Here is a 21,323-nt window from a genome sequence, read left to right on the forward strand (position 1 = left end):
GTACATTAAAATACTGACAAGATACCCACCAATAAATTTTGCATTTCTTCCTTACATTTTTTAGTTACCTTTTTTTTCATGCCTTATTTGACATTCTTTTGCAAAAGCTATCTGGCAATCCTGCTTGTAGGCTAATCCGGTAACTGTCTAGTCACGTGACTGCCAAGTTGTCTCAAGTCTCAAAATGGTGAAGAATTTTTAACCGAAGAAGGTATGTAAACACATTTTTGGTACTTTAGAGGCACACAACCATCCTCGTCTCGTTTTCAACACTCCATCAGATCAGACAGTGGCTTAGATTTCCCACCCATTGCAATGTCAATTTAACCACCAGAAAAAGGTTGCCACGTGATGGATATGCGACACGACACATTCCTCCACTGTGTGTACTGTCTGCTGTTTTTGTTGATTCCTAAAAATTCCATTGCCGCTGCTAGAGGCAGTCAGAGCAATGATTGACCATGTATTTGGCCAATGAGTTATAATGTCTGGACTCAGAAATACAAAAATACTCTTTTGGTTTCAATGTGTTATATTTATAAATTTTCACTCCATTTGTAACAAATCAAAATAGAGTGATTATTGGAATTCGAGCCTGCTGATCATTGGACCATTGGAAATGGATTGATCAGCAACTGTGACTGTGTCACGACACTCGCAAAACCTTGGTACCGGGTGTTGTGAAGGGCACCCAACAGACATATGGCCCGACTCAGTCCTGTTATGAATGGTTGTCTGTCAAAAGGTTATCGTGATTTTCGTAGAAAAAAAATTGAGCTCTTCTTATATAGCGCAATATCCACTGAACGTGCTCGAAGTCGAAGTCATAGCGCTTTACAAGTACATACAAGGGGTCCCTGGACAACAGCAACACCTAACATGTAGGACGGGTAAATACCAAAAGGCATCTGACAGGCGACTTGAAATTGGATCCATATGGCCTGCTTGCTTGGTGTACTTTTGTGTATTTATGTTCATATTATATTAGACAGGTTTCTCTCAACAAAAAGATGTTCCCTTAGTTCGGCCAACGTTGAGATATATTTTTCCCTCACTTTTAAGAGAAATTTTTTTAGCAATAAACTTAAAAACCTGTATTTTAAAAACTTGCATGTTTAAGCTTTCATTTGTTTCTATGCAGTATTTGCAGCTTTTTTATTCTTCAAAACTTCTTATTTTAAAAGATATAATATAAAGTCTTTTTGACATGTTGATTCGGTTGTCACTGCCATTTCTTGTTTGCAAGCGAAAACATCACGACCTTTTTCGGGAAATTATCATCTGCTTTATTTAAATGTTATGATAACCGATGTTTAACATCCATCTTTTCAGGAGAAAGAATATTATACAAAGTTTCAATTGCCGATTAGAGACCACAATCTCAAAACTCCAGATGCTCAATTTTCAGCACAACAGCAACAAGCATATATATGTTTTTGTAACATTATTTAGCCAACTGTAATTTAAGTGGTGGATACATTTGGAATTTCTATTGTGATTCTTTGAACATTAAATTTTCTTTCAAGAACAACACCCTTAAGAATTAAAAAGTTTTATGATTGCTCTGGCATTTTACAGAGAATTGACCTTGGGTGATATGAAAAGGGAGAAAGACAGTTTCTATTTGATAAGGACCAAGACGCCCTTATTTGTTGATCTGATAACCCAAGTTGTTATGGACCTATTATTATTATTGTAATGGAGATACTCCCGAACCAACTCAATTTATTGGCCATTAAGGCAGTGTTAAAACAAACTCATAATTGTGCTCGGTTATCAGACCTATAAATATGTGCGCATATAAAGACCATTTGAGTTTGATATTGATAAAATTTACAAATTGAAATTAATGCAGTTGGATGAATTGGCCTGAACCATATTTATTATTTTATTGTTTTTGTTTAGTGCTGTACCTTATTTGTTATTATTATTATTTTTTTTTTTTTTGGTCTATGTAATCAGTTCCAAGACATTAATATTTTCATATGTAAGCTTTTAGCCTTTTTTTTGTGGTTTATTCAGATAAATCTCTGATCTATTTGTTGCCTTCTCTATTATTCTTTTGTGTCAAAACCTCAAGTTTGCGGACTAAACTACATTTAAAAGAAATTGATGAAGGATTTGAAAAAAAACAACTAACTACATTAGCATATTTATTTCACTGAAGCTTAGTTGAAGGAAGGTTTTAGTGCCAAAGTACACAGAGTATGAATTTATAAAAAGTTTTTTTTTGTTCATTTGTTTTTTGTTTTATTTTTTGGTGATGGAGTCAGCATATGTAAATTGTTGCATTACGAATGGGGCATTCACACACAATGAATTATGTTGCTTTGTATTTGAGCATGAGCACATCATTTAAATGTGGCATCCATGGCACCTGTAAATGTTAGAGAGAGAAAATAATCAGGGTACAGTACTGGATGTATACTGACAGTTTGTGAAATGACTAAATCATATTGTTTTTTTTTCTTCATAAATTATTAACAATATTTGATAATTATTCACTTCTTGTTCCAATTTTAACAGTGATCTCATCATTAATGTACTTTTTTGTTTCTTTTTGTTTTGCTTAGATTACACAAGACATGCTGACCTTAATCATGTGTGAATACGGATGATGACAAAATGGACTGTATCAAGTCTTAGTATAAATTCTGGTAAGAAATTGATCCATCTCAATTTTGAATAGTTCTCGTAGTTTTTTTGTTTTTTTTTGCCCTCAATTTTGCTTTTAGAGCAGAATGATGTACCTAACAACCTGATTTTAAAATATTTGCTTGACGCAAGAAAAGTGCTATCACGTTCAATCAATGAGCAGATTGCAGATGATGAAGGAAATGTAGAGATAGTCAGGAGAAAGTATCAAAGTTTTGAGCTAGGGGATTGGGTGGGTTGGGAGGATGAAATGTAGCAATTTTTTGGAACCTGTGCCTAACCAATTGATTACTTTCTATATTTTGACATTTTAAAAATATAACTGCTCACGTGATCTTAGGCTGTCATCTCAGTTTTGACTCTCTGATTTCTTCAAATCTAATATGCTCTCCCAATCTAAACTCTCTTTTTGAAAATATTTAATGTAGAAAAATTATTATAGAATTTTAATGACATATTTTGTATTTTTTCCAAAAATAATTTTATTCTTGATAAAATGTTTTCAGAGATGCATGGTTTGCAGGGATCAGTAGAACAATGGAGAAAGAAATGATACTTGTGTATCTTCTTGAACAAAACAGATTCATAATGGAGATTTGACCTAAGGATACAATAGAATTGGCAAAGGTATTTTTGTTAGACCTTGGTAAGATTTTAGTTCATTCATTTAATTTGGCCTTGCACTGCAAACAATTCTAATGTTATGTAACAAGATGCACAATTGAATGTGTCAATATCTAATAATTTCCTAATGTTTTTTGTTTTTTTTTTCTTTTGTAAAGCTTTTCACATTTTGTCAGTTGTCAAAGCCAAAATGTAATCCTATTTAAAACATTTTTTTGGTAATGAGCTGTCCATGAAGATTTTTTTCCGATGTAATTTCTACTGGTTAATCTGAATGCACACTGGTTAATCGGAGGGATTTGAGAACTTCATCAATGTTTTATTAAATTTTTTTTTCCTCATTAAACTGAAAGCAAACAAAAATTGTCTGTATGAGGAGGAATTATCCTATGCTTTTTTATTTAAAAAAATTCATTTGTTTAAATTGTGTTTATCATTTATGGCCCATTCCCTTTTATCAAATTTGCTATAATACAATATATGTTTGACAGTCTTTGGGGACTATAATTTAGACGAACACGTGTAATGAGGCAATTGTTGTTTGCTAGTGATGGAGCATGTTGTTATCACTGAATTCTTGTAAAGTCTCATGTGTCTTCCTATTATTTCGGATGTATTGGGTATCAATGCAGTGACAAATCCGTATAAACATTTGGGAATTTAATATAATACTCATAATTTTACTTGTCATCATGGGTGCAGGGCATATGTAATGTTGAATATTATGAAAAATGAAATTCAAAATTGATAAACAGTTGAAAGATCTGTATCACTTTTGCTATAGTCACCACAGTAGACATATTTCTATTTTTGATAAGTTATTGTTCCAATAAGCAGTTTTGGCTGTACTTAACAAATAAAACGAATGACAATTTTGAAAAATGAGTTACATGTTATGAATCAATATAGTTGGAAATCTGTATTTCGTTGCAGTTTAGGATTGACCAGATCATAATCAGTGGACAGCGAACAGAACTTTTCTCTCATACAATTTTGAGGATTCTATAAGAAGACAGAGAAAAAATGGCAAGTGAAGACACACAGATGCAATTGGAACAGCAACAGCACTTGATTGAACAGTTGAAGGCTTTTGTCAGGGAGAGGGATGAAGCTTTGCAAAGTAAAGAAAAAGAATTACAGGTTAGTTTATTGGATTTGTTCAAGAGAGTTTGCTCTGAAGTAGTGAAAATAATGAAAATATTGTTTATTTGTAAGAAAGAAACAAACATAAATGCATTCTTTCGTTCTTTTTAAAAAAAATTCTCCATTGTTTATGTTTGATTTATTTTAATTTCTTATCTCAATCATTTAAAAAGAAATTATCATCATGCTCTGGGTGTTTAAGGAGTTCTTACATGCTTTAAGATCACATTACAGGTGCCTTTTACAAGGAAAATTTGCTTTTAGACCACATATATTTTTTAAGACTCCGAAAGGAAGGTTATTGAAGCTTGCTAAGGGCGCTTTGGTAATTTATGGCGGAAAACACAATAATGACAGGAAAAGCATATAAATATTGCTTGGTTATTTTTACTTCTATTATATGAGAACTCGACATTTCAAATCTTTTAGTGTCCTAGTATGATTACTATTTTCTTACTTTATAAAGTCTCAGTGTATAAAATTTCAGACAAGGGAAATACTTATCACACAGAGGAACTTTGACTTCCCTGCAGAGAACTTAATTACATTTTTTTTCTTTGTGATTGTCACAGGAAGCGAACAGTAAGTTGTCTAAGGCCCGTCTCCAAGCCAAAGCTAAAGCTGTGAAGAAATCAAAGCAATCTGAGGAGAAGACAAATGAAAGCGAAGCAGATAAGGTAGTTGTTTTAAAAAATACATTTGGGTATGATAAATACAAAGAAATGCTGATAATTGCAGGATAAAAGATCTTGGAAGGTGTTTTATGTTACCATTCATTTGATATCATTTCATGGATTTCTCTGACAGCTCATATATTGAATGGTCTTCCAGAGAAAATTAAAATCTGATGTGTGTATGTGGCAGTGCGAGGCAAAGAAATATAAATACAAGAAGAATATTATTCCCCTAAAAATCAGCCTTCCCTAGTTTTATTACTTGTATTTTTCTTTCTGCTTTTTCTGGCAGTCACATACATACCTTTGCAGATTTTAATTTTCTCTTGCACCAGTGCCATCACCCCATTCACATATAACAAATTAATAGTTTTTTTTCTTCGATTATGTATATTTAGCTATCAACAGAATCCTTAAAAAAAAAAAAACCAAAAAAAACAAAACAAATCAGATGTTATCTATGCAGTTGACTTATCATTATTATCACTCTCATCATCATCATTATCATTATTATTATTATTATTATTATTATTATTATTATTATTATTATTATTATCATCATCATCATCATCATCATCATCATCATCATCATCATCATCATCATCATCATCATCATCATCATCATCATCATCATTATTATTATTATTATTATTATTATTATTATTATTATTATTATTATTATTATTATTATTATTATTATTATTATTTATATTAGTCTTTATATTATTGTTTACCTCCAGGAAACAAATGAAGGAGCATCTGTAAGTCAGGATGATGTTGGTGTGAATAAAGGTAAAGCTTTGGTTCTCAGAAGGAAACTAGAAGATCAAAATAGGATTATTTCTGAAAAGGATGAGGTGATTCGAGTTCGTGAAGGGCAGTTGGAAGCAAAAGAAAGAATATTAGCCGAAAAAGACAATTTTTTGCAAGATCTAACAGAGCAGTTGGAAGAGAAAACAAAAGCCATGGAAAGCATGCAACAATTCGGTGGTGGTGGTAATGGTGAAGATCAGGTAAGTAACTTCAAGTGCGGTTTTTGTTTTATTGTTTTGATTTATATTTTAAAAATTTAAAAATTATTTTTAGTTTAGTTTTTATACAAGTCGAGTAATTTTTGAGGAACTACATATGATTTTCATGGTATGTTTAAAAAAAACCCAACAGAAATGATGCTCTAAATGGAAGAAATTCTTGATGATCAGTTAAAGAATGAAGTTAGATAGTGAGGTAGTCAAACTCTTATGAACTTGAGCAATAAAATCTTCATTCCAGGACCCGCCACCTCCTCTCCCCCTTTAGATTTAAATCTTACACTTTTGAGTTAGGTTTTGAAAATTCATGCTGTCAATGATTATATATTTTTTAAAACTATGTTGCAAATTTGTGTTGATTTTGTTCCAGAATAAAATCCAGGAAATAATAGCACAAATGGTCTATAAGGATAAAAAGGTGATGGAAATGAACAACAAGATTTTGGAGCAGGATAAACGCATCATGGACTTACAAGAGTTTGCTGGAGAGAAAGACCAGGTTATCAGAGGGAGGGACAAAGTGGTGGAAGTGAGTTCCATTTCATTGTATGAATAGGATCTGAGTGTTTGCTTTTAAGTACTTTTTTTTCAGCTTTTTTAAGCATTTAAACCTGTTCTGTTTCTCAGTTTTTCTTATGAATAACGAAAATATCATATCAATGTTGTATTTTATTTCCTACATTAAGGATTAAAATACTTTGACTGACCTCCCATAGTTGGCAGGGGGGTACATGCTGTGTCTTCTATCCCCTTATATCTGTTTTCCAACATGCTTTCTGTCTTTGTCTTGGAATGAGATCACTTGGTTTTGTCCTGGTCCTGGCCAGATCCTCTGGCTGAGAGGGAAACAGTCGAATGTATAGTTAGTTTTGGGAGATGATATTTTTTTCCTTGTAAATCATCTCTCTGTTATGTATTATTATATTTGTTATTTTTAATGTATAATATAAGCATTTGAGTGCATTCCTCTTTGTTGGATTTTGTGATTTTGTCCGGATGAGACTTATAGGTGATCTCAAACTAAGTACATTGGTGGTATGCTCTTGGAATCTACATCTGATCCCAATTTGTTCTCAGTTCCCCTTTCTTACTTTTTCTTGGGTGCTTTAATTGTAATTCTAGAACTTTTTACTATCCTATTTTATTCCTTTTTACTGGCGCTGATATAACCTAAATGTGTTGCAAGCGCCGTAAAACCCTTAAAAACAAACAAACAAACATTATCAGTTTTGCTCATAACTTCTTGTTATTGATCGCATGTCACCAGATTCTACAGTCGTCAATAAAAGAAAAAGATCAGGCAAATCAAGATCAAGCTCTGCTTATTGCCAAGCTTACTGCTCGTGTTGAATCGACCAATGAAAAGGTTGATGAGGTCTCTGAAAAACTTCGACACAAAGAGAATGAACTTAAGTCAGAAACAGACAGATTCCACATCAAGTTGACAGAATCACAAAAATACTTTGAGGAAATGCTGCAGGAAATGGAAACAGAATCTCAAAGGTTTCTTTATTTTTACTCATTGATTCATTGATGCGATCTAAATTGTTATTTTTAGAATAACTGATGGGAAATGATCTCATCAGATTTATTTAGCTTTACCAGCTCTTGTTTCCATATGGGACGATTATCAATTTATTAACATTTTGAATTGGCTTTTCTTTTATTGACGTTGTCATTATTTTGATTTCTTTTCACTTCTTTTTTTATGTATAAAAAATTTCCTCAAAATAAATAAAAAAAAAAAACAATCATTAAGAAAAACAAACCAACAAAAATTGCAGGATGAAGTTAACAATTGAGGCCAAGGACAAAGAGCTGGTGACCAGAGAAAATGACCTTAGGGAGCTGATCATGAAACATGAGCGTGACGTAGATTCCATCATGAAGAAAGAAAACATAGATGTACAGGATCGAGTAGTTCAGATGCTGGAGGAAAGACTGAAGGATATAAACGAGGTGTTGGATGGAAAGGTCAGTGTTTTACTGAAGGAGGTTACATGGAGATATAATATTCTAACAGCACAGTAATCAAAAAGTAGTCAGCCCTTTATCTATTTGTTTATATATATATATATATATATTTTTATTTTTTTTTTAAGGCAGTTATTCACCATGGTATAATGAAACACATAATCTCTCATATGAGATGAGATACACTTTTTAGTCCATCCAGATTAAGCCTGCTTTTCGTACCTAATTATCTTTATTGTTTGATTGGAAATTTTCTTATTTCCCTATCTGTTGTCACAATGCAAAATTGAAAATTTGATATTTCAAGTTGGCAGAATTCATCGATACTAATAATGGAAATTACATTCACTAAAATATATGTAATAAGAGTTTGATAAATTAAATTTTTGTATTGTTGGTAATTAAAAAAAAAAAGAATTAATTGGATCAAACAGTCTTAATTTTTATCTTCCCATTTTTGCTCTTTGACATTTCAGTCTCGCTAACATTTTTCTTTTTCTTTGTCAGGCCAAAGCTATCGCAACTCTTCAGAAAGATTTTGCTGATAAAGAAAAGGAATTGAAAGAGAGCCAAGAAAGTACAAAGCTTATCAGAGAGAAGCTTCAAATCACATCAGAGCAGATGATGTTGCTGCAGGCAGATTTCGTTGACAAGGAAGGCCAGTGGTCAGAGGAAAGGTTGAGACTTGAGGGGAAGTTGAAAGATGTAATTGAGAAACATGAAACAGAGGTAAGTTGTAAACCCTGTCACCAAGGATGTTTGAATTGCGTTAAGGTCAGCCTAAAAATAAAAATTGAGCTTTTATATTGCGCAATATCCACTAAACATGCTCAAAGCACTTTACAAGGTGTCCCTGGTCAACAGCAACATTTAACATGTAGGACGGGACATAATGCCTGTTAGGTGATATTGCAATTTTCGGACAAAGACAACGCTGTTAATGGCCAGGTACTCATTTTACACCTGAGTATGGTGAGAGAATGTGAGTAAAGAGCCTTTTCCAAGGAGGGTCGAACCCAGGACCTTCCGATCGGAAAGCGAGTGTCATACCACTAGACCACATAGCCGCACAATCCTCAATGCCTACAAGGAATACTTCTTTTTAAAAAAGATGTTTTGTGTAATTTGGGATTTAACTGGAGTAAAACATGTGTACTTACCAGAAACTGATAATGACAATGGTCAAAGGCATAAGCTGTAATATATAAACTCAAGGCGACTCACCAGCAAAATAATGCAGTTCAAGCTTCAAACTGTGTCTTTTAAAAAATACATTGTGGTTCTTATACTAATGCATGTGTTCTGAAAATGAATGCTTTATTTATAGATTACATAAAATGATAAGAGGTTTTGCAATTTTTAAAACTCATAATGTTGACCATCATTATTGTGAGATGCAAGCCCAAACAGGATTTCAATCACCTCGCTTTATGTCATTGATAAGAAAGGTAAAATAAAGTGCAAATAAAATGAGTGACCCTGTATCGTTGCTTGTTTGCGTTTTAGTGCTTACACTCATGCAATAAAAGAAGGTTTCTTTATTCTAATTTAAACCATCTATTTCCACTCTCAAATCACTGATTAGCATGCTGACGAGGGATGGTTGGTTTTGTGGCTTTGGCTATTGGTTGAACAGTCACAAACTTTCCACAAACATGGTGAAGGGCAAAGCTAAATTATTAACCAATCAAAAAAACAAAACAAAAAATCAACAGATTTTTATTGCAATTCCAAATATGGAAAACCAAGAATGCCATCCTTAACGTTATGAGCTTGTGTACACGAAGTAGTATAAGTGCACTCGTCAAAACTGACCATCAGGACATTAATTTAGGATTTGTTCCCAGTGGTCAATTTCCTCCTGCTTTTAATTCAGAACACACCTTTTATTTGGTTTTAAAAGAGTGTAATTTTGGTTCTTTTGTCTCTTGACAGCTTTCAGAAAAAGATCTCCAAGTAGAAACACTACGTTCCACTTTGACTCAGTATGAGACAGCCTATGCTCAAGCTTCTGTTCAGTACAGCAAATTGCAGGAACATTATCAACAAGCCTTAGCCGGGCAAGTGGATCGAGATCAGGTTCGCTTCTATAAGATTGTGTTATTTTTTTTTTTCAATATAAGATTTTAAATTCAAACCTTTTATTGGAAACCTGTTTGCTACCTTATGACTTCCAATTGATCTTGACCAACTCCACACCCACACACGCACACACACACACACACACACACACACACACACACACACACACACACACACACACACACACACACTCACTTAGTGGTAACTAGAATGCCGCTTTTTTCTCACTGGGAGAAAAAAATATTTTAATTTTACCTTGGTATGTGTAAGGATTCACTCTTATGGAATAAGTTTTATGATTGAACGGAGGTGTCCCTCAGTCTTGATGTTGCATAAATTTCTAATCTCCTTTTTTTCTTCTGCTTCTTCTTTTTCGTGTATATGATACGACCATTGATGAACAGTCCTTGAGAACTGCAAATTAATGTAGTTTTGCTAATTTTCGAGGCACACAAGATCAATAAATTATCTTTTGACATGCCATAGGTTCTGCAGCCATATTATTTGCTTGTCTTCAACAAAGCTTTTTGGTTTAATAATTGGTATTTAAAATTGTGGATTTGCTGCTTGTGAGCTGTTATGTTGAAATATAATCTTCTGAACCTGAATGTTACTATCAGCTGCACATTCTAAGGGGAACCCCCCTAATTCACTCTCTTATGCTAAAGCTCATGATTTTCGTGTTGTTCTCCAAGACTGAATCCCTATGATAAAAATCTCTATTGTGTTAATCAATAGTCTTTAATCTTCCAAATAAATATTTCAATCCTATATTTTCCTTAAATGCAGACGTCAGTCATTGGCAAAAGCGAACAGAGCGCGGAGATAGAATCACTCAAAAAGGAGTTGCAAGAATCCAAGGACACAATTGAAAAACTCTCTCTTCAGGTAAATATATAACAAATATTCATTAATTAGAATTCATTGAATGTTCTTATGTGACAAACCGTCTTGATTTTGTATTATGTCCGCAAGATCAAGGCACAGAAAACTGAATTCTAAATCTTAATTTTTATGTCATCTTGTGAACATGAAAAATCTTAAATCTTGTGATTTTGACTTGTACTTTAAATCGGTATGTAACATAAAGTTCAACCCAACGTGTTTTTTATAATCAGACAATTGCTTACATGTTATGTATGTATGTATGAGTTGCATTTTACATTAGTACGGCACCTATAAGGTGCTATGCTACATCAGCATAAAAGTGTTACGGTCACAGAGAATTCACATAATGGGACCAAGCACGTTCCTGGCTAGAGTCACAATTTCGTCAATGGGCATAGAATCCAGCTTACATGTTATGATTATTTCATCTTGGAATATATCTAAATTTTTAGAAGTCTGTCAAAGCCTATAAAACTCCCATCTTCACTTAAAAAATATAACTGGTTTTCTTGTTCTATATTTTATTTATACCAGGTGTCGAGTCTAGAAACCTCTCAGAGCGATGAGTCCAGTGCTAGTGCTAGCAATGTTGGAAAAGGTGATGCCAAATTTCTTAAAGTGAAAGCCCAAATGACCAGTAGGATCAAAGCTCTGGAAAAAGAGTTGAGAGAGTTAAGAGAGGTATGATAAAAAGTTGACCTATGATTTGTTTGCTTTGCGCAGTGTCATATTTTGACCAGTAATGACCATTAGGATCAAAGCTCTGGAAAAAGAGTTAAGAGAGTTAAGAGAGGTATTATAAAAAGTTGACCTATGATTTGTTTGCTTTGCGCAGTGTCATATTTTGACCAGTAATGACCATTAGGATCAAAGCTCTGGAAAAAGAGTTGAGAGAGTTAAGAGAGGTATGATAAAAAGTTGACCTATGATTTGTTTGCTTTGCGCAGTGTCATATTTTGACCAGTAATGACCAGTAGGATCAAAGCTCTGGAAAAAGAGTTGAGAGAGTTAAGAGAGGTATGATAAAAAGTTGACCTATGATTTGTTTGCTTCGCAGTGTCATATTTTGACCAGTAATGACCATTAGGATCAAAGCTCTGGAAAAAGAGTTGAGAGAGTTAAGAGAGGTATGATAAAAAGTTGACCTATGATTTGTTTGCTTTGCGCAGTGTCATATTTTGACCAGTAATGACCATTAGGATCAAAGCTCTGGAAAAAGAGTTGAGAGAGTTAAGAGAGGTATGATAAAAAGTTGACCTATGATTTGTTTGCTTCGCAGTGTCATATTTTGACCAGTAATGACCATTAGGATCAAAGCTCTGGAAAAAGAGTTGAGAGAGTTAAGAGAGGTATGATAAAAAGTTGACCTATGATTTGTTTGCTTTGCGCAGTGTCATATTTTGACCAGTAATGACCAGTAGGATCAAAGCTCTGGAAAAAGAGTTGAGAGAGTTAAGAGAGGTATGATAAAAAGTTGACCTATGATTTGTTTGCTTTGCGCAGTGTCATATTTTGACCAGTAATGACCAGTAGGATCAAAGCTCGGGAAAAAGAGTTGAGAGAGTTAAGAGAGGTATGATAAAAAGTTGACCTATGATTTGTTTGCTTCGCACAGTGTCAGATTTTGTCCTCAGAGCAATATTTTAATTGGTACATCGCTAGCCAGCAGGAGATGTTCGTCTGACACCTGATATCCCTTACTATTGGGGGAGGTTAAACAAACTGACGCGATAGGAATGCTGGCACTGAACTAGTCTGTCATGAGTCTCAGTGGCCATTACAAAGTTCCCATTTATATAAAACTGTCCAAATGAATTTGTTTCTACGTTCTATCTAACTACAGTATTAAATCATTTTATGTGTGTTTTTGTAATACTTTTGAATTCTGGTCGGAAATAATCATCAATATAAAACCTGTTTATAAATGATTTCAAATGGCATGAATGATGCAATATCAACGCAAATAATTTTGGTTTGAACCCTTAGACGTAATATTTTTTCTATTTTTTCTCCTAGATTCGTATAAAAAATGTAATAGATAGTAGTAAAATAAAATGAATAATCTGTGATGGATATGGTTTCTTTGTGGATTTAATACATATGCATCAGCAGTCAAATGTGTTATCTGACATCCAAACTCATTCTCTTCATGGAGCTACTCTAAAGATTCTATTTGGTTGGTTATTTCGGTTTTTGTACATGAAAACGAGCATTGAAGAAAAACAGATAATATAACTTTAAAATCAGTGTTATTTAGTAAAAGTGTTTTGGCCTCAAGTCCCTCATCAGCCGACATCAAATCATCGCATTCATTGAATCAGTATTTCATAAAAGAAGTGGATTCAAACCATTGCTTGAAGGATTTTTGAATCTGTTTTTCTAATTTTTTTCAAGAGTTTTATGCAATCTATAACTTAATTCAATTTTATAATTTAAAAAAATATATTTTTCTTTCATCCACTGCACGTTTGTATACATAATATTTCATTGAATCTAGTTAACCCTAGTTTATAAAGTCTTATCTTTTTCTCCCTCTGAATTTTAAGATTACAAGAGGGGGGAGGGGAGCATATTGCATCAGTTATATAATGACAGCATTTTCAATTAGATTTTTCTTGCATATTTCGATCAATAAGGGTAAAATGTTATTATGCTCATTAAATGACATAACTTGAAGAGCTCAGAATTTTATCTCAGACTGATTATATTTCAATTAAAATGCCTTCACTTCCCAGTGAAGAAACTTTGGACAATATGGCTGATTCCTGTTGATATCAGACATTCTGTTTGATGGATTATTATTATTATTGTTATTTAATATAGCGCCAATATCCACAAATAGTGCTCAGAGGTGCTTTACAATAGTTTTTTAAAAGTATCACACATGTTCATTCATTCGGCTACAAAATCACTACAACAGTCACACACATCTGCATTCCTTCATGGAATGCCTAGTCAATGGGACCGTTGTGAAGTGGCGTAATTGTTTTTTTCACTTCCCAGTTTACACCTTTACACCTCCTTCCTACTTTCATTTGTTCATTTATTATATTTCATATGCATTGTGGTCTGACAAATTGTGTCACATGGTGAAAGAAATTTGAATTTATGAAGTTCGTGCAAATGCACAGAGAAATCTGTTCTGAGTAGAAAGAATTTTCAATTTTCATTTGGTAAAGACAAAGTGACAGTAACAGTACTTCGTAGTTGAAGAAAAAGAAAACTTAAAGAATAAAGAAAAGAAAAAATTGTGCTCATATCTCAATAGTAATCAGTGAGACATCTGATACCTTTTATCAGACCATGAAATATTTTTTGTTTGTGTCTCCTCATGCTGGTCCAAACTTGAAGCAGGATATTGTTGTTTGTAGTTTTTTTATTTTTTTTTTTGCTTTTCTGACAACCAACTTCTCCAATTGTACTTATCTTGCTCACAGCACACACTAATATATTGCCTTCCAAAGCAAATTACTATACCTTTAAGATATGACTTTTTCTTTGTGCATCACAGAAAAACCAACCGCAGGAGGATGTGAAAATGCTCAAGGAGGATAAGGAAAGGATGGAGGAAAAGATGGCTGATTTCGAAAGAAATTTGCACACCTTAGGTGGGTAGGAAAAAAGGAAAAGGAAAAAACCCAGTCAAATCTATGTTGGGATGTGTTGATAATTGAGTATGATAGGCACAAGAAAAAATAATATATAAAACATTTCGTTAAAAATGAATAGAGAAGAAAGATAAAAAGAATAAAATTATTTATTGGCTGGTGGCAGTCCAAAATCTGCAACGGACTCTGATAATCTCATATTAAAAGATTGATTGAAAAAGAAGCCACAGATATTTATAATGAGGAAATTGGGCTCTTCTTACACTGGTTTGATTGTTATTAGTGAGATCATAGCTCAATTTTTTTTAACGCTGTATATGGATTGAATAAATTATGGTCAATTTCAAATTAAGGAGGAGTATGCTCTTATAAAGATGTTTCACATATTTGAAAAAAAAATATGTGAATGCTTTTTTAAAAATGATTTTGAGATTGGCATAATTAGATATTGTGGATCATAAAAGGATTATTATATTATATTTTAATTATTTGTTTATTTTCTGTTGTATGTCACTGTGGTATAACAGTATGGTTTTACATTAGCTCAAGTCAGCGATTTAACACCTCGACACTTAGCCCAAAAGAAAGGAATTTTTGCTCACACATTCCTCATGCTTTGGAGATGAGCTTTAAATTTGGAGGTCTCTTGCCGTGTTGTCTTCATTTGAACATTTTCTAGCACCTAACAGGTGTGTGATATGTCTAATGTATTAACTTGTACGCAGGACCCTCATCAGTTATTTAAAAAGAAAAGATATTTAAGATAGTATTTACCTGGGATAATCACATTGAAGAAACAATCTTCTTTGAAATATTAAATAACATTTGTCAATGAATGGCAAGAAGGTTATCATTTTACTTCCTCAATCCTGTTATACAGATGAAATTAAAGCTCAAAACGAGGAACTGCAAACTACTGTCGATTCATTAATGGAAGATAAAACAAGAGCCCTAGATGATCTTAGCAATATGGTGAAGGAAAAAGAAAAACTGGAGGAGAGACTTAAAGAAATCAATGTTGCTCAAGAATCTGTAAGTATTGAGTTTTACCCAGCTGACAAGTTGGCATTCAGTTTATGAACAGAATTTCTCACAAGTTAAAATAATTAAATCTATTTACCGCTTTAAGAAGAAGTTTGCAAAGTTTTTTTTTTTTAATGTTCGTTTTTCTCTTTTATTCTTGTTTACACAATTATTTGATAATTTAACTTATCTATTATTGATGCATTTTTGTAGCAGCTTTCCTTCTCTTTAATATTTGGGTACATTTTTTACTATCATTTTATCATTTGATTGTCAATTTGAAAGTACTTTATTCTGATGCAATATTTTAAACGTCTGATTTAATTATCTTTTATATTTTAAATATTTAATGACATTAAGGACCATTGAAAATTTAAAAAAATTATTTTTCATTAGTATAACGGCTATCTTTTTGTTGACTGAATTGACGACTTATAATTAATCCCCCGTTTCCCCCGTCTTTTCCTTGCAAAGGGAGTGGATCGTCATGCTGTAGCGCTTGAAGAAGCAAGAAATGTCTTGGAAAAGGTGGAAAGTGAGAGAAATGATTTGAAATTGAAATTGGAAGAATTAAGCACGCTGTGTCAGGATCTAGAAAAGACCAAGGAAGAGAATATAAAAACAATTGTAAGTGCAACATTTTTGTTGACAAATGTATATATGAAAAAAAAAGAATAAAAGGAGGATAGAAATACCTAAACAACATTGTTCAAAAGTGCTTAAACCATACAAATACTTAGAAACGTCTGTAAACAAATCCTTCCTTTCTTTTGTAGTGAATGCTATAAAATGATGTGGACTTCAAGCAACAGCTTCTAACCCCTTTATTTGTTTCCATTTAAAGTAGTTTTCTGTCCTTGTCCTCAAATGAGGCAACTGGGTATTGTCCAGTTCTAGCCTGGAGTTCTTTTCCGAGGAAGTTTCAGGATATTAATAGGTTTGTCCCCGAGTGGTATTGTTTTGCTTGGTAATCATCTATCTGAATGAATATACAAGGTGTCCATAAAGTCTGGACACATAGGATAGTTGAATATTTTTGGTATATAATTAAAATTAAGTTTTATTTTCACTATTTATTTTATTCAAATGATATCTTCAATATGAGCGCCATCATCATTTGCAATGCAAATGTCAATGCGTTTCACAAAATTTGCATGAACTCGATGCAATAAATCTGCATTGCCATCAATTCCAATATTTTACTTTACTGTGTCCAGACTTTACGGACACTCTGTATTATTGTAGGGAAGTATCTGAGTATCTAAATTTTTTTTTGTCACAGCAATCCAGTGTTGGTGTCTTTTTGAGGCTTTGAGTGACATTATGCTGGGCGCAGGGGTTAGTGCTGCCGTGATTCTGTGACTCAATTTGATTAACTTTTCCCTTTTTTTATAATTATTGTAAGAAAGCTGACCCAAGAGTGATTTAGACACTATGGTAGCTGACCCAAGAGTGATGCAGACACTGGACTCTAAATCTGTCTTATTGTCATGTATGTTATGTCCCATCCTCCTTTCTTTTGGTGAGGAAATGACATAAAAGTGTTGAAAATGCTGCTAACTTCTAAAATCAAGTAATCCAGACCATTAAATGAAAAGGAGACAGTTTTTTTGATATCAAATATAGATAATATATATAGTATGCGCTTGGCTAAGAAGCTCATAATATTGCCATCTGGAAGTATAACGGACCAACACACAAAACTAAGTGTATCCATGAACGTTTATAGTCGGGTTAATACAGTTCAGTGAGCATTACTCATAAACACGGATGGCAAAAAACAATAACAAATACCGGAGTGACGTCAACTTCAGTATATCTATACTTGCTTGTTGCAGATTACTTTAAAGCATTAGCTGAGGTGAACTGTGTTAAATAATAAACTGATAATAAAGCAGTAAGCAAAGAAAGTTTTTACATGTTATGATGTATATTAACAGTCGCCTGTACAATGCATTTCTAACAAATTCATGTGTAGGTTCCTTTTAGTTGATAAGGATCTCTTTTTAAAAAAATCAAATACAGGAAATTTCTCATTTTTTTTTCATATTTTATTAACATATTTCCACCCTTAAATTTTGGTTTTATTTTTTTTCTTTTCCTTTTTTATCAGGATGGGTTAAACCAGGATTTGGCGAGTAGTTTGGAAAAAGAAGAAAAAATTACACAGCAGATGAATGAAGCAGTTTCAAATGTTGAAAAACTTGGTGCCATTAAAGCTGCTCTAGAAATGGAGATGGCTAAATTAATTGATGAGAGAGATGGTAAGTGATCACTTTCATTGAAAATCACAGTTTAAAATTAGAAAATTAGGTTGGCTGACCACTTTTTTATATTACTTTTTTTCTTGTTAGCGGGAATTCCAAGGTATTATTGTAGTTGCTTGTTTTATATTTGGTTAAAATGTTCAAGACATGTGAGAAAGATAGACACAAAAAATTACCCAGAAGCCCAAAATTAAATTCTCGTTCATATTTTTCAACTATTTCTTTGCAGGTTTGGAAACAGTCAAAGACAACATAGTTCAGGATATGGAAAAAGAACATCAGGAATTGAAGGAAAAGGTACCCTGCCTCACTTTTAATTCAATGACCATAAGATTTCTTTTTTTTTTTTTTTTCAACTTTACTTTTAATCATGATTGTCAACAATTACCTTTATTCTCATTATCATCGCCATCATCATCATTTTCATTTTTGTCTTTTTCATCATCTTGTGCGGCTATGTGGTCTTGTGGTATGACACTCGCTTTCGGATCGGAAGGTCCTGGGTTCAAACCTCGCATGGCGCATAGTTGAGTCCTTGGAAAAGGCTCTTTACTCACATTCTCTCACCGTACTCAGGTGTAAAATGAGTAGCTGGTCGTTAACAGCGTTGTCTATGTCTGAAAAAAATTGTAATATCGCCTAACAGGCGTCATGTCATGTTTCATCCTACATGTTAAGTGTTGCTATTGGCCTGGGACCCCTTTGAGCACGTTTAGTGGATATTGCGCTATATTTTCATGACATTCTGTCAAATTACTTGTTATTGCAGTTGAATGCATCTGTTTTGTCACATCTAAGGGGCAGCGCGGCTCAGTGGTACGGTCTTTGCTTCCTACCTGAAAGGTACCGAGTTCAATCACCCGCCGCTGCGTTGTGTAGCCTTGAGCAAGTCACCTCACCCTAGCTCACTTTGCGGTGCTGCTCTGCGGCTGACGGCTGGGTTATTCCAGTCTTCCCTTGGAATATACCCTAAAGACAAATTTCCCCTTGGGGATGAATAAAGGGAATTTTATTTATTTATTTATTTTTTAAAAAGTATTTCCCTTTTGATTGGAATCACACGCCATCTTTTATGTAAGACTTATGGTGACCTCAAATTGAACACGGGAAGTAAATTGCTGCTGTGGTCAACTTTCAGAACTATCCTCTCTTGCCTTATTTTATAATGACCTGAAAAGGGTTGCCGCCTCTTAATCCTTAATCTATTTAACTACCCTGTGGTTTTTGTATGCTATTTTTTGTTTTTGGGGGTTTTTTTATTTGGTTTTTGGTAGGTCCTGAAAGGGTCTAGAAATATTTAAAATATTAGGTTTCTCTCATCAGAAATACTGTTGTCATTTTAATAAAAATCAATCTTCTCAATTTTTTTCCTCTTGCATTAGATGAAGAATCTTGAAGAGATGCTGGCTTCAGCTCAATCTGACGTGAATGAAAAAGATGAATCTATGAAGTCCTTGGAAAAGAAATTGGAGGAAGTGGAATCCAACTTTGGTAATGCAGTTGAAGAGCTGAAACTTAAAGCTGAGGAAATGATGAAACTTAAAGCAGAAAAGGTTGGTAAAAAATTGATGGGATTGATTCTTATAAAATTGTTTGCCATTTTTTAATCTTTCTCCATCTGTATTTTTAAAAAAAGTAATTGTCCTTTTGAGTCATAAGCTCCATGAGACTGGAGTTTAACATGGTTTCTGTATCACGAAATGAATAGAAACAGTTGTTTGCTCTCCCAAAAGGGTGCTTGGTTGTTTAAATTGCTTTCTGCCAGATCGTATTGAGATTCATAGACCCAATCAATACTGTGAGGACAGGGGAGGGGGTGGCAAAGAAGAAGGAGAAGAAAAAACATGCCCAAAGATTGTGCAAAGTCTAGCATTTTACTGTTTTAGCAATACAGATTCCAATAGAAGAAACATTTGATAAGCTCATTCATGTGACAGTCTTCTGCCTCTATTTGACTACTAAAAATTACTATTGTCTTTTCATGCCACCTTAAAGAAAATGAGCACAGACTCGGTTGTAAATGGGCAATGTGATGTCATAACATGACATAGACAAAATTGTCCTTCAGATAAATTATACTAGGCCTGCTCAGGTTGTATCGGACAAAGGGGCCCGTTCAAGATTTAAATCAGAAAAGCAGTAATTTTCTTGTTCTCCGTCAGTTCCTTTTCATATCAGTGTACACTTGCTGGAGTGTGTCTGAGACGATTCTAGTAATGCTTAGGTTCGTGTACATTATATTGAAATCAATACACCAGTTATCAACAGATTTTTGAGAATGCATGAAATTTGGTCTCGATCAGAAGAGAGAATAGCAGTTAAAAAAAGGTTTAACATTATATTTTTTTTAAAGTATAGGAACTGCAGTTAATGGGGTGATACAGTGTAATTTATGTTTTATAATATAACCTCTGTCCTTTTATTTGAATATAATTATATTTTAAAAATTTCTTCTACTGATTTTGTTTTGCTCTAATACATTTTAAAATCTTTTTAAAAATTACATGCTAACTTTATACCTGTCTAACTCTGCTTTTGTCTTGAATTTTGGAAATTTGGGCTGTCATTGGTGGCTTTCCATTTCTTTCTTTTGGGGGTTCTGATGAAGGGATTGTTAGAATTGGGCTTTGTATTGTGGTTGCCAATGTTGTAATAATGGGTAGTAACCAAAAGCTAGAGGTGCCTAAATGAGCCAATAAAATGGAGAGTGAAATAAAGGGAGTAAATATGACTCATGTAAAAGATACAACACAAACTAAATAATGTTTCATTCTTTAGCCTTCTTCAGGTAAACGTAGATAAGAAAAAATATATTATATTCTATTACATTTAAATAATGAAGTTACTTTACAACAAAGGAAAAAACGGGGAGAGGATGGAGGGGGAAGGGGAGAAACTGAGAAAGAGCCAGGTTTGTGTGTGTGTGTGTGTGCAAGGGTGTGAGATAGAATGACACTGGCATGAAATATAAACTGTAATCGAAACTATGAATTAAGTTGAAATAGGGGAGGGGGAGGGTTTATTTAAGGATTTGAGATGGTGATATAGAGAATTTACTTCCACTCTACGTCCCCATTTATATATTAAAACAGTCAGGCAGGCCTGTTTGACCAAAAAGGCCAAAACATTAACTTTGTGTTGTATCATTTACACGAGTCACATTTACTCCCTTTATTTTGCTCTCCCATCATGGGTAAAGATTTCTTTCGCTCATCTCTATTGGTTGCACTTGGTTTTGGTATTCTTTTTTGGCCCGATTACTGAAATACTGGTCTCATTTGATTAAATGCTGTGGTGGTCTTTGATTCTTTTGAAGTGCCTGGGAGAATGATACATGAGGCAGAGGCATTCATA

The 21,323-nt window shown here is 33.5% G+C and overlaps 1 protein-coding gene across 4 annotated transcripts in view; it reads left to right on the forward strand.

Annotated features, from left to right (window-relative positions):
• Window positions 1–21,323, forward strand: part of LOC144967087 (uncharacterized) — a 64,225-nt gene continuing 42,902 nt past the window's right edge. For 2 of the 4 annotated variants that reach the window (XM_078903912.1, XM_078903913.1), the window contains exons 1-19: window positions 1–211; window positions 2,574–2,657; window positions 3,162–3,282; window positions 4,213–4,419; window positions 4,995–5,099; window positions 5,837–6,109; window positions 6,498–6,656; window positions 7,395–7,630; window positions 7,912–8,101; window positions 8,609–8,830; window positions 10,037–10,180; window positions 10,973–11,071; window positions 11,606–11,752; window positions 14,583–14,679; window positions 15,560–15,711; window positions 16,177–16,329; window positions 17,816–17,966; window positions 18,199–18,266; window positions 19,352–19,522. In XM_078903912.1, the coding sequence (XP_078760038.1) occupies window positions 4,303–4,419; window positions 4,995–5,099; window positions 5,837–6,109; window positions 6,498–6,656; window positions 7,395–7,630; window positions 7,912–8,101; window positions 8,609–8,830; window positions 10,037–10,180; window positions 10,973–11,071; window positions 11,606–11,752; window positions 14,583–14,679; window positions 15,560–15,711; window positions 16,177–16,329; window positions 17,816–17,966; window positions 18,199–18,266; window positions 19,352–19,522 (2,484 nt within the window). In that variant the 5' untranslated portion in view covers window positions 1–211; window positions 2,574–2,657; window positions 3,162–3,282; window positions 4,213–4,302. Of the gene's footprint in view, window positions 212–2,573; window positions 2,658–3,161; window positions 3,283–4,212; window positions 4,420–4,994; window positions 5,100–5,836; window positions 6,110–6,497; window positions 6,657–7,394; window positions 7,631–7,911; window positions 8,102–8,608; window positions 8,831–10,036; window positions 10,181–10,972; window positions 11,072–11,605; window positions 11,753–12,486; window positions 12,533–12,598; window positions 12,645–14,582; window positions 14,680–15,559; window positions 15,712–16,176; window positions 16,330–17,815; window positions 17,967–18,198; window positions 18,267–19,351; window positions 19,523–21,323 lie in introns of those variants that run through there. The other 2 variants (XM_078903914.1, XM_078903915.1) reach the window with 2 other exon arrangements.

This window comes from Berghia stephanieae, chromosome 3, assembly GCF_034508935.2.
Source record: "Berghia stephanieae isolate SIO BIC M18660-M18661 chromosome 3, UCSD_Bste_1.3, whole genome shotgun sequence".
Classification (NCBI taxonomy): domain Eukaryota; kingdom Metazoa; phylum Mollusca; class Gastropoda; order Nudibranchia; family Aeolidiidae; genus Berghia; species Berghia stephanieae.